The sequence below is a fragment of the Meriones unguiculatus genome, chromosome 8, assembly GCF_030254825.1.
Source record: "Meriones unguiculatus strain TT.TT164.6M chromosome 8, Bangor_MerUng_6.1, whole genome shotgun sequence".
NCBI classification, from domain to species: domain Eukaryota; kingdom Metazoa; phylum Chordata; class Mammalia; order Rodentia; family Muridae; genus Meriones; species Meriones unguiculatus.
The window spans coordinates 74298763-74312389 of NC_083356.1; the positions used below are offsets into that span (position 1 = coordinate 74298763).

Genomic DNA, 13627 nt, shown 5'->3' on the forward strand with positions numbered 1-13627 from the left:
GTCTAACAGAGCATTGCTTCCTCACATCTGTAACCAGCAGGGCTTGCGAGGCCTGCTTGTAAGGCACTCCATTCACAATGGAAGGCAGGTGCCCCCTTGGGAGAGCCGGAAAGGGGAAGGACACTTGCTGACCTCTATGGACGAGAAGTGGAATTGCACTGAGTGTAAGGATTCTGCCAGAGGCTGCAGCACCTGGGCTGTTCTTGTGTAGATTAGGTTTTTGTTGTTTGGGTTGGAGAGCTTTGTGCTACTGTGTACAGTTGAGCCTAGCCTTGACCTTGAAATTCTCCTGCCTCAGCCTCATGATTGCTTGGCTTTACAGTGTGTCATTATACCCGGTAGAGGCTTGTGCTGAAGAAAAACAACTCTTAAGCTGGGGAAATGGCTCAGTGGGTATAGCATTTTAAGTCCAGAGCCCCAGGCCTGGAGAAGCCAGACAGGGTAGCATGCCTCTGTAACCCAGTGCTCCTATGGCAAGAAAGGAAACAGACAGGAGAACCCCCGGAAGCTTCCAGACCAGTCAGCCTGGAGTACAGACAACAAAGAGGAAGACTTAACACAGGCTGTCCTCTGACCCTTAAACACGTGCTAGGGCACATGCACCATGGCACAGTTGTATGCATTGCGTGCACACAGACAACAAAAACAACAACAAACAGCCAGGAAGTACAAGGAGGCTGGGTTGTTTAATGAGTTACATTCCAAAAGTCTTTCAGGTCAGTTAAGACGACTTGTGATCTAGTTGTGGCACTAATACTGACTACAAGCTCACTGACAGAACAACTTGGAAACAGCCAAAAGCAAACAGAGTGCCCAGTTGAGCACCTCGTGCCTTCTCCACCTGGTCGTCAGGGTCCTGACTGCATCTCCATCGGCACTGAGAGGGTACTTGTGTCTCCCTGGGGAGCAGCAGCTCCGCCTTTATCTTTTTTTTTCTAGGAATGGTTTATTAGAGAACTCCAGAAATAGGCAAAGGGAGGGGGACTGTGCAGCAGCTGACACTTGGCAGCCACGCTGCAGACTCCACGCAGGACTGCACACCAAGCAGAAAGGCTGTGTGGCTGGACCTTATGTACCGTGTGGCTGCTTCCTGCATGGCCTTTGTTCATGGCAGGGCCCTGCTGCCCGTGGAGACAGTGTGGCTGTGATGTTCTGGGAACAAATGCTTTCTTGTGGGCTCTTTGTAGGAGCTAGTTACAAGCCAGATGTGAGACTTCAGCTTCTACATCTGCTTCCCAACACAAGGGTAGTCAGGAGCTGCCATCTCCCCAGTGTACTCTTAGTCTGGTGTGCCAGTCCCGCTTTTGGCCTCACTCACCTCTGCTCAAGAGCAAAGCCATTTCTAGAAGTAGTGCCCCTCTCATGCTGAATGCCTACACCTGTTACTGAGGCCAAGAAGCACGTTAGAGATAGCTGTGTGTTTTGAGTCTGGGTGATTGTGTCTGTAAGAAAACAAGAAAATAAAAGCCAGTATTCATTAGAAAACCAGTCTCTCACTGGCAGTGTGGTTGCACACACCTTTAATCCCAACACTGAGGAGCCAGAAGCAGTCCATCTCTGTTGGTTCGAGGCCAGCCAGGGCTACACAGAGAAACCCTGTCTTGAAAAAGAAAAGTGGGTGGCAGAGAGATGACTCAGAGATTAAGAGCACTGGCTGCTCTTCCAGAGGTCCTGAGTTCAATTTCCAGCAACCACATGGCTCACAACCCTCTATAGTGAGACCTGGTGCCCTCTTCTGGCCTGCAGGTGTATCTGCAGAGAGAACATTGTGTATATATATAATAAATTTTTTTAAATATTAAAAAAAAGAAGAAGACTAGTCCTCCTTCCAGATGAACAGTGTGCTTGTTCCACCTCTTAGGGCCAGAGGTAATTGCCACTACAGTAGAAGTGTGTCTCTGATGCCTGCTGACCAGTCACTGAAAACAAGTTTGTGGGCCAAGGTGTGGCCCAGCTCATAGAAGTTTGTCTAGTGTGCACAGAGCCTCAGGCTTGATCCCTAGTGCTGTGTGCAGCTTTGTACAGCTCTTGGGAGGTGGAGGCAGGAGGAACAGGAGACCTTGCCTCAAAAAAAGAAGGAAGAAAGGAAAGAAAGGAAGATTCCTAGAAGATCACAGAGGGGAAGCAGGGTCTCACATAGTGCAGAGCCATGTCAGAATAACTGACAAGCCACCCTCTTAGCCACTCTTGTAATGCTGTCTCAAAGTTCCGATACCTCTCAAAAGGGTGGAGACATTCAGACCTTGTGAAGAGAGCAGTTAGCTCCTCTCTTCCTGACAAGCACAAGGGATGAAGAGATGAAGGAACGTTCAGGCCTCTAGCAATTCTTTCACCCAACCCTTCATAGTTCTATTTGACTATGTAAATGGAAGAATTGTCTTCAGAAGGAGGGTGTGTGTCCAAAAAAACAAGCAGAGGAGCATCACAAGTTAGAAGGAGGGTTTTGGTAGTTTGTCTTTTAAATTTCAGTAGTTAAAGACCCAGATTACAGTTTAGATGATGAATTGAATCATGTCTAATTCCAGCAGGGGGAGACAAACTCACACTGCTTTTTCTGAAAGAGAAAAAGGCAACGAAAGATTGCGCCATGCATGAGTGCGTACGTGTGAGAGAGAGTACACTTATGTGTGAGATGGAGTGGAGACAGGCATACAGACAGATATTGTCCCGTGTGTGTGTGTGTGTGTGTGTGTGTGTGTGTGTGTGTGTGTGTGTGTGATAGAGAGGGAGAAAGGGCGAGGGAGAGAGGAACAGAGAGAGAGAGGTGATGGAGTAGAGACAGGCATACAGATAGGAGGGAATGATTGCCCCATGCATGAGTGCACGTGTGTGAGATGAGGGCAGAGACAGGCACACAGACAGGCAGTAAGAAGTGATGCACTGTGTTTGAGTGCACATATGTGAGACAGGGTGGTGAGCTATAGACACAGCAGGAAGGTGCTTTTGAATAATGTTCTGTCTTAAGATCATGAGTCTTTTGGAAAAGGATAGATGCTCTGCAGTAAATGAGATTTCTGAGGTGATGTGCCTGTGTGGCTTACTGTGGTGTATCGCATTAGAAAAGAATGGATGTTAGGAAGTGTCTCTGGAGAAGAACCTTGTCACAACCAGTTGTATTGTGCAGCACTGACCCCCTGGTTCTAGCAGGCATCCCTAGTGTGGCACCAGGTACAGCAGAGTGCTGCACACCAGAGCCAAGCCGGCTGCCAAGCCACCAAGAACAGATGAAACTTGAGTCCACCAGCCAGTGGACATGGGATAAATAAATGCCTTCTGCACAGCTGGGCAGTGACAGCCAGCATGCCGTGCTAACATTCGAGCGGTCCACACTGCTAAAGAGCAGAAGGCGGCATCTCCAGTCGGTCTTTTGGAACCTATGTTTGGTGGTAGCAGGCCAACACACGAGCATTGGTCATGATTTGCTTCTCAGCATGGCTGACCAAAACAAGAAAGCATCAAGAAAAAGTTGGCCCGTCTTCTGGAGTATCACTCCCCTTACCAGGGCAAGGACAGTGTCAACCATGTAGACACTTCCACACTTAGCACAAGGATACTGTAGACATTTCCACATTTAAGCACAAAGACAGTACAGACACTTCTGCCCTTAGCACAAATCTGCCCAGGTAAGTTGATTTTCAAGAAGCCTCCTCCCTATCACACAGGCAGACTCCTTCCAGATACTACATATGTCCTGCTGTCCTCCTTGCCTCTAGAGCCTTGTTCTTGGCAATAAGGAGACCCTGCCACTCATTACTGCTGGCTTTTGTTTGTGGTAGTTGGTTCAAAGGACAGTGGCTTAGGTTGTAAGGAGGCTGAGGAACATAGACCACAATGCTTCAGACTCACCCTAGAAAAGTGGGAAGAATGGCAGTCTGTCCATCTTTGGCCCTGTATTGTGTGACCTACACGGATGATTCTGTGAGTAGTTGTCAGAGAGCTGCTGGTAAGATTGTTTTAGAATCTGGGTGATTGACCCCCTAGTCAGTGGTGATTGCTTCATTAGGTGCTCATAACGCTGCATACCTAAGCAGCTCAGAGTCCGTCTGTTGCTTCTGCCTGTTTGAGGCACTCTGGAAATGTGGCTTGCATAAGGAGCTCCATTCAGATTCTTCACACTGTTCCCTCTTCAATGTAAAGTCAGGGTGTTAGATGGAAAAGCAGATAGTACTTGCGCAAATAGTACTGTAGTGCTTGCACAAAAGGTCCTAGCAGTGGTACCAGGCAGCTCTGACCCGTGGTTCCATTGACTCACTGGGCCAGAAAACCTGACAGAGACAACTTACGGGAGGTAAGATCCATTTTGGCTCATAGTGTCAAAGGGTTTCAGTCTATCACTGTGTGGAAGGCATGGCTAAGTGCCTTAGTCCATGGTGGCAGGAGTGTGTGGCAGAGCTGTTCCCATGATCATAGCTCAGAAGAGGAGAGCTGGTCTAGAACCAGAGACTGGTCTAACCTTTAAAGACTCGCCCATAATGAGAACTCCTCTTTGACAAGCCCCACCTCCTGAAGGTTCCACAGCCTCCCACAATTGCTCCATCAGCTGGACATGAGCCTGTGGTGATAGTCACATTTAGTCCATAATGCCCTGGGGGAGCATTTGCCCCACAGGGGTCCTCAGTCACCAGGATAAGACAACTTGAACCTCTCCAGAGCAGTGTAACTGGTGCTCATCGGAAACAGTGGCCTAGGCTGAGTGGAGTCACCACTGCTGTGTGCATTAGCCCTTAAAGCTGTGTCTCTTCTGTTGGCCAACTCTTTGCTAAACAAATCTCATGTATCTGAACCACCCTTCTATAGGAAGACACCATGGAGGTGGAAGAGTTCCTGAAGGAGGCCGCAGTGATGAAGGAGATCAAACATCCTAACCTGGTGCAGTTGCTAGGTAAGCAAGCATGACTCAGGAGAGGGGCTGTGGCCTGCTGGCTGTGGAGGGTCCAAATGCCAGTGTTCTGAGTGAGCATCACTTCTTAACAAAAGAGAACTCTGTGTGTAGGGGCATGTGGGGGAAGTCAGGAGACAGCTTTGTTGAGTCAATTCTCCCCTTCCACTTTCACGTGGGTTCTGGGGTCAGGCCTGCTTGGCCAGTGCTTTTTTTTTTTTTTTTTTTTTTTTTTTCACTAAGCCATCTAGCCCTTTCCTCAGTACCAGGCTTTCCTAGGGCTCCTTCCCCTGGGAGCAGAGCCACGTGCTGAAGCCCCCATGTCATGTTGTCAGGAGTATGTACACGGGAGCCCCCGTTCTACATCATCACTGAGTTCATGACCTATGGGAACCTGCTGGACTACCTGAGGGAATGTAACCGGCAAGAGGTGAGCGCCGTGGTGCTGCTCTACATGGCCACGCAGATCTCATCAGCCATGGAGTACCTGGAGAAGAAGAACTTCATCCACAGGTAGGGCTGGCCAGAGCAGCCTTACCCTTGCTTCAAAACACCCAGCTGTGGGGTCTTAGGGCTCAGCTTCCAGCCACAGTGCTGGCAGCTCACTAGCCCTTGCAACGAAGGCAGATGCAAGTGCCTGGCGTAAGTGCCGCTTATGGCGGGCAGGGCTAGGGACTTCCGACCCAAGGCCTGGGCCAGTGGACCAGTTAATCCCCGGGGGAAAAAGTGTTTCATTTCTGAGCATTTTGGATTTTGTGGTATATTAAACGAAATTCATAAAAGACCTTCTTCCTGATAATCTTGGCTCCCTCTGAAACAATGCCTTCCCAAGGCCAGCACTCAGTCAGTGAAGACTGCCCGGCACACGGGGCAAAACCAGGCCTACGCTCAGTTTCAGTGTGTGGCTTTTCCTTCCTTTCTTTGTGTTTCATTGTCCACCTGCTGCCACTGGGCTTGGAGATGTTTCCATGGCTGTAGAATTGTAAACATGCAAGCCGGAATTAGGCATCTTTGCTGTTTCTAAAATCCAAAGTGTTTGACCTTCAAGTGTGCCACAATTATCTGGGTTTGCATGCTTTGCTGGAAGAAGTGGCTTCCTAGCAGAGTGACAGCCTGTGCAGGAGGAGCCTGATGGGCTTGGCCCGGCTCCGTCACCCAAGATGTTCTCCGCGCCACTGTGGCGACCTTTCCTACCCAATTAACTCAAGTGTGGAACCCCAACATGAGATTTCACAGCCAGGAATAAGTAGTGTGTGTGAAATGCTGGCAGCCCCTCGGAAGACAGATTTTTTTTTTTTTTTTTTCTGCTCCACAAGAGCCCAATCCAAATGCTCCTGTCGCTCATCAGAGGCAAGTGAAGCCTCTGATGCTGCAAATTGAGATTTCCTGACTTCTGGCTCGCCTTGCATGGCCAGCTCTGTTCCCCCTCCATTCACACACTTAAAATGCCTTACCAAAAATCCTATTAGGCACAACTCTTGTGTGTTTAATTTCTCTCTCATTGCTGGTGATCAAGCTGCACCATGCAGCGGTTGCCCTGAGCTACCTCATCCTCTGATTCCTCGGTTTCCAATTGCCTTATGGTTTCATGGTTAATATCCATGAACTAAAGATTAGACCCCTTACCCCCTTGATGATTCAGGAGGAAATAGGATGAGTTATACGGAAGAGTTTCTCAGACACATTTGGTTGGCATCAAGAAGCAAGAGGAAAGTGGAGAGCGTAATGGGTAAAGAGTGCAACAGACTCAGTTCATTTTCCTGCTAAGTGTGGATAGGACAGGGAGAGTCTCCCTCATGTCAGTCTCTTGTAGTTGAGTATTTACCTAGACATTCCCTTTACCTGGCATGGGGAAGTAGGAGCATGTAGGTAACATACAGGTATAGGTAATACTTGTTATTCTCCAGACATCAGAGGAAGCGCTTTATGTACTATCCATTATCACATACACTTGTCCAAGGCAGGCCATTACTGTCTTCATTTTCTGGGTGACGTAGCCACGTTCCAGGGTAATTAACATGCTCCAGGTCATGGGGCAGGACCTGTTCCCATTGCCACCCTGTCTGCTTGTGCTGTTGCTGTGGCAGCCAGTATTTGCTGAGAGACTATTGCTTCCCAGTGGAGCATTTGAGAGCTTTTTCATGTCAGTGTCACACCTGTCAACAGTAGGGTAGCTGCAAAGCTGGGGAGTCAGCCAGGAGTGCCCACAGATGTCCCTTTTCCTTTCTCAGAGACCTTGCTGCTCGGAACTGCCTGGTTGGAGAAAACCACTTGGTGAAGGTGGCTGATTTTGGCCTGAGCAGGTTGATGACAGGAGACACCTACACAGCCCATGCTGGAGCCAAATTCCCTATCAAGTGGACTGCTCCCGAGAGCCTGGCCTACAACAAATTCTCCATAAAGTCAGATGTCTGGGGTAAGGGCCAACTCTTGGGCAGTCTTTGCCAGTGGAGGTTCCCTTTCTCTGCTCTACTACCTCTTTGTTACTACGACAGTCTGTTCTTTACCTGGGAGCCAGATGTGGCTCCCTCACTGCATGGGTGTGTCCTGTGTATCTTGAGCCTGGATCCTCCATCATGACTGTATTCCTTACTGTTCATTATTGACACGCTGTCACCAGAGTCTAGACTCTGCTCATCCTGTCCCTGTGCTGGCTTTGAGGTCAGATCTGGGCAGCTGCTGACATTCCAGTTGACTTTTCTTTCATTAAGTACTTTAGAAGAGGTGGGTGCTCTTAGGTCGGTTGATCTATATGCTTGATTGTTCTCCCTCTAATGCAGTAGTTCTCAACCAATGGATCATGACCCCTTTACCAGCCTTCTATCTCCAAAAATATTAAACACTACAATTCATAACAGTAGCAAAATTACAGTCATGAAGTAGCAACAAAAATAATTTTATGCTTGGGGTCACCACAACATGAGGAACTGTATGTATTGAAGGGTGCAGTATTAGGAAGGTTGAAAAGCAGTGCTCTAATGGGCTATGCTGTAGCAGCTCTTGATGGTCAGTGGTTCACTAGGGCTGTCATGTGATCATACCCCAACTCCTTTGTTCCATAGCCAGTTAGCCACAGAGTAGAAAAGAAAAAGCCTGTCATGTTCTTGGTTGCCCCATGGGAGAGTTGGTGCAGGAATGGTGGGTGCAAGTGAGCTGCCTCTCATGGCTCCACTTTCCCAGGTGCCCTCGCAGTTGGACTTGCTGGTTTTTGTTTTGTTTTGTTTTGTTTTGTTTTGTTTTTAAGTAGCTTTTCATTTTTCTTTTTACATTTTTTATTTTTATATGCATTAGTATTTTGCCTGCATGCATGCCTGTGTGAGGGTGTTAGATCCCTAGGAACTGGAGTGGCCAACAGTTGTGAGCTGCTATGTGGGTGCTGGGAATTGAACCTGGGTCCTCTGAAAGAGAAGCCAGTTCCAGCTAGGACTTGCTAGTCTTTGTGGTGTACTGTGAGCTCTTGGTTGACACATTGATGTTTCAGTGTACTGTGGTTCTTTACCTGGATGGCAGAATGTCACATCTCATCTTTGGCCATCTCCTCCTTTGTCCTTTAGATGGTACCCTTGCAGTCATTCGTGGTATCTGTGCTGTGGGGATGACAAGATTCCAGGCTCCTTCCCTGGGATCTGAATCACCTGCCCTTCTAAGGAATCCTGGTTCTTTTCATGGGAAGAAGAATGTCAAGACTTTCAGAGTTCACAAGATTTCTCTAAACCGTTGAGAGCTGGAAGGGAGCTTGGAAATAATAAACCCACCTAGAAACAACCCATGGCCTGACAGGCACATGGCCACATAGTCATAGAGCTATGAGAACAGCATAGTGTCTGACTTCTAGCCCTGCTGCCACTCACCTGGGGGACCCTGTACCTCAGGAGGCTCGCCTTTCCCTTCTCTCCTTTGACATGCTCTAGTGTAGCACTAGTAAATAGTTTTGCACTGTCCTACCTTTCCTGGGCTCTTGTCATGGAGAACCTTGTAGGACTGCTAGGACTGCTCTACAGGTCTCGTGCGTGTGTGTCAGAGGACAGTTTTGTGGAGTCTTCTCTCCTTCCACCTTTATGCTGGGCTCCAGGTTGAAAGGTCATTAGGCTTGTGCAGCAAATGCTTTGCCCACCAACTACCTCACCAGCCAATGCTTCACAAAGCCTAATGTCTTCCTCTCCCTTCTTTCTTTCAGCATTCGGAGTATTGCTCTGGGAAATTGCTACCTATGGCATGTCACCTTACCCAGGAATTGACCTGTCTCAGGTTTATGAGCTGCTGGAAAAAGACTACCGCATGGAGCGCCCTGAAGGCTGCCCAGAGAAGGTCTATGAACTCATGCGAGCATGTGAGCCTCCCCAACCCGTTCAGAAAGCACATGTGGGCACCAGAGAAACGGCGGAAAGCCATTCCAGCGGGCCCTGAGCACTCTATCCCCATGTTCCTACACACTCATGGAGTCTGGCTTTTGGGTGCCTTTACAGATAAAATACATAAGAGTTTTTATTTGCCTTTTATTTTAAATCAGGGTCTCTCTGTAGCCCTGGCTACATAGTGACTCTCTTGCTTGAACCTCACAAGCAAGGCCTACAGGTAGGAGCCACCATGCCCAGGTTGTTTTAATTTTTTAAGCATAAAAAGGATTAGATGAATACCAAACATGGGTTCTTATTAATAGATACAGATTCCGGGGTCCTTCTTCCAAATACCTGGCTATAAAATGCTCCGGGTGACATAACTCTAGTGCTGTTTATAATATGTGAGTGTATGTCTGCACATGGTTTTATCATTTGTGTCCATATGATCATTCCTTCACATTTTTCTTCTTAGTGTTTCAGAGACACTGCTCCCTGTCCATGTACTTAGATTACCTCTTCCCACCTTTTATTAATGCTGCTGTCTAACATTTCAGTCAGTGGTTTAAACATCCATTCATTTGTCCTCTTGTGATGAGCTTTTGGCTGCTTTTCACATTTGTTTGGTGTAATTACATTTTCTTTATTTAAGGAGGTATGCATTTAACAGCGTACAGCTTGCAGTAGTTGGTTCTCTTTATACTATGTGGATCCCAAGGATCAGTCTTGGCAGCAAGCACCAGCTTGATGGCCCTATGTTTGCTCTTATAAACAAGGCAGAAACAAACACACTTATCCTTGTGTCTCTGCACTTAACTCTGACGTTTCTAAAAGCTAGACTGTTTGTTCAGAGTTTTTATACTGTTGATAAAATAATCATCTAAAAGAAAGTCCAGCTTATACTCACAACAGAAGTGTATGAAAACAAACCAAAGTGGGTGGAGAGATGGCTCAGAGGTTAAGAGCACTGGCTGTTCTTCCAGAGGTCCTGAGTTCAATTCCCAGCAACCACATGGTGGCTCACAACCATCCATAGTGAGATCTGGTGCCCTCTTCTGGCATACAGGCACACAAGCAGACAGAACATTGTATGCATAATAAATAAATCTTTTTTAAAAAGAAAGAAAACAAACCAAACAGAGCAAGTAACAGCGGCTACATCTTTACTGACATGGGGAAGCATGATTCTTTTAATCTTTTCAAAATTTTTATTTTATACCGATGGTCATACATACACCTATTGCCTATGTGTATGTCTGTACACTTATGTGTATGTCTGGTGATCATGGAGGCCAGAAGAGGGCACTGTGTTACAGATGGTTGTGAGCTGCTACATGTGTGCTGGGAACTGAACCTAGGTCCTGTGCAAGAGCCGCAAGACCTCTTAACTGTTAAACCACCTCTCCAGCCCCTGATCCTTTTGGTCTTATTTCTGTGAGTATTGGTGACATAGACTGTAATCTCAGCGCAAGATAAGCAGAAGCCGGAGAATCACTTTACTCCAGGAGTTCAAACCAGCCCAGGCAGCAGTGAGATCTAGTCTCAAAGAAGCAAGAAAGATGCACACCTGTGCTGGTGAGGACCGTAGGCTTTGATGAGCATAAGTAAGGGTGACTGAATCAGGCTGTTGCCTTGTTATCTCCCTCTGTCTATCAGTGGGCTTTGGAGAAATGTTTATAGATGCAGTTTTTATTGTCAGTGTCTGGAGTTTTGTGATCCATATTTCTGCATGTATATGTGTTCTCAAATTCTTAACATCTGTAAAAAGACACAGTATCAGTTGGCATTTTAACTTGTCGTGGCGTCAGGTGTTAGCATACTTGGAATGCCTCTTCCATGTCCAGACTGCTCCTTGGGAACGGCTACTCCTGGTTTTTTAGCTGTGCTTCCCAGCTGCTCTGATGTGCGTCTTCTCTGTTCAGGTTGGCAGTGGAATCCCTCGGACCGACCCTCCTTTGCTGAAATCCACCAAGCCTTTGAAACCATGTTCCAAGAATCCAGTATCTCAGATGGTAATGTACCTCCCAGGGGCCTGCAATGGGTTGAAAGGTTGGTTTGGGGCTAGACAAGCCTTCACTTCCATCCTGGTGAAAGTGTCCAGACCAAGTGAGAGAGCAGGAACCCCACCAGGAGGCTTTGTGATGGCTCTGTCTCTTTTGCAGTCATACAGAGTTTTGGAAAATGCCAAGTTGGGCTGGAGAGATGACTCAGTGGTTAAGAGCACTGTCCGCTCTTCCAGAGATGCACAACTATCCATACTGGAATATGATGCCCTCCTCAGGCATGCAGGTGTACATGCAGTCAGAGCACTTCGGGCATGCAGGTGTACATGCAGTCAGAGCACATAGATAGATAGATAGATAGATAGATAGATAGATAGATAGATAGATAGATAGATAGATAGGAAATGCTAAGTGTTGTTTCCTCAGCATCTGTATTCCTTTTTCTGACTACATAGATTTTAAGAAAAAGAGACTCCCAGAAACTGGAGAGATAGTGAAGAAGCTAAGAGGACCTGGGCTCAGTTCCCAGCACCCAATTGAACAGTGGCTCACAACTCCAGTCACAGAGGATCCAGCACTCTCTTTTGGCCTCTGCACCCATGTAGTACACAGACATACATACATGCAGGCAAAACACCATACACGTCCAAAAAATAATCATTAAGAATATGTATAAATTGGAAGAAAAAAGCAAAGAAAAAAGAATTCCTTTCCAGATGGCACCTCTGCTTGACTTCTGGGCTATGTTGTGTGTGATCCTTAGAGGTGGAGAAGGAGCTGGGGAAACGGGGCATGAGAGGAGCTGCCGGCAGCATGCTGCAGGCCCCAGAGCTACCCACCAAGACCAGGACCTGCAGGAGAGCGGCTGAGCAGAAAGATGCAGCTGACACCTCTGAGCTGCTCCACACAAAGGGCCTGGGAGAGAGCGGTACGTCCACGCCTTCTCAGCCTTCATGCCAGGGAGGTGAATGGGAAACTGTTGGTGGATCTGGCAGAGGAGGGCATTGTTCCCTCTACAGTGGTCCAGCTCAGCAAGGAAGATTCGCCTCTTCTCCCCAGAGGAGTCTTTCAGCAGTTGCTTAGACAGGCAGAGAACTGGGACACCTGCCAAAAAACACACCCACCTTTCTGGGTGCTCTCCACAGCACTGCGGGCATCTTCTAGGGCAGGCATGGCAATAAACAACATTGAGCCAAACAGTGCAGCCTGGGACTCAGAGAGAGTTCCCTGGACAGAGCTGGGTCTCTGTGGTTTCTGGAGAGGGTGTCTTTTTGCATTGTTCCCCAAGTCCAGCTAGGGCAGTGGGGCTGGGTCAGGAGGTACCTAGAGATATACAGGGATATTAACAGCCATGTATCTGGAGCTTCCTGCAGGCCAATTGTGTACTGGGTAAGTACTATGAAAGCAGCATCTGGCTGCTGCAGACCTATCGAAGTCAGGTCTTGGGGGGGGCTGATACCTGAACTCACAAAGGCTCCCAGGGCTCCCATCATGGGCTGGTGGGCCATGGGTCTGGTTGACAAAGCTTGATTTTGGGGCCAGGTAGGACAAAGCTTGATTTTGATAAGGATTCATAAGGGGTATTTACTCAGCAGAATCCACAGTGCTGTTTTTTAAACAGTTGTGTTTCTAAACCTATTCTCATACTGATGAGTTGGATGTCAAACCCACACAGCACATAAAAGTACTTTAGGGCTGTCTTAGAATTATTATTGCTTCGATGAAACAACATGACTAAAGAAACTTGGGGAGGAAAGCATTTATTTAGCTATGCTTCTACATCACTGTTCATCATCAAAGAAGTCAGGATAGAAACTCAAGCAGGGCAGGAACCTAGAGGCAGGAGCTGATGCAGAGGCCATGGAGGGGTGCTGCTTACTGGCTTGCTCAGCCTGCTTTCTTAATGAATTCAGGATCACCTGCCCAGGGATGGCACTACCCACAATGGAGTGGACCCTCCCCCATCAATCACTAATTAAGAAAATGCCCTACAGGCTTGTCCTCAGCCAGATCCTATGGAGGCATTGTCTCAGTGGAGATTCCCTCCTCTCAGCTGACTGTAGCTTTTCTCAAATGGACATAAAACGAGCCAGCACACAAAGGTGCATGTTTGTAAGGTTTGCATACGGGCTGAGAGTTGGCATATGCTGGCACACATCTGTAACTCCAGCACTCCTCAGACAGGCAAGAGGTGGCTGCAGGACAGTCCTCAGAAATTTAATGTATACAGCAGTGAACAATAGAGAGATGCTACCTCAGTAAGCTTGGAAGGAAGGACCAATACCTGTGGTTAATCTCTGACCTCTTCATGTATGCTGTGTGTGTGTTTAAAAAAAAATGGGGGAGGTTACATAAACAAGTCTCTCACCCTGCTGGAGGCTGTGGCACCCAAGCTGCCCTTCTTGCAT

At 47.6% G+C, this 13627-nt stretch overlaps 1 protein-coding gene across 2 annotated transcripts in view; it reads left to right on the plus strand.

Moving 5' to 3' along the window:
- The window catches only part of Abl1 (ABL proto-oncogene 1, non-receptor tyrosine kinase), a 109779-nt gene that overhangs the window by 91859 nt on the left and 4293 nt on the right, over positions 1–13627 (plus strand). For both annotated transcript variants that reach the window (XM_021654127.2, XM_021654201.2), the window contains exons 5-10: positions 4798–4882; positions 5215–5392; positions 7111–7295; positions 9057–9209; positions 11139–11228; positions 11983–12147. In XM_021654127.2, coding sequence (XP_021509802.1) covers positions 4798–4882; positions 5215–5392; positions 7111–7295; positions 9057–9209; positions 11139–11228; positions 11983–12147 — 856 coding nt within the window. The remainder of the gene's footprint in view (positions 1–4797; positions 4883–5214; positions 5393–7110; positions 7296–9056; positions 9210–11138; positions 11229–11982; positions 12148–13627) is intronic.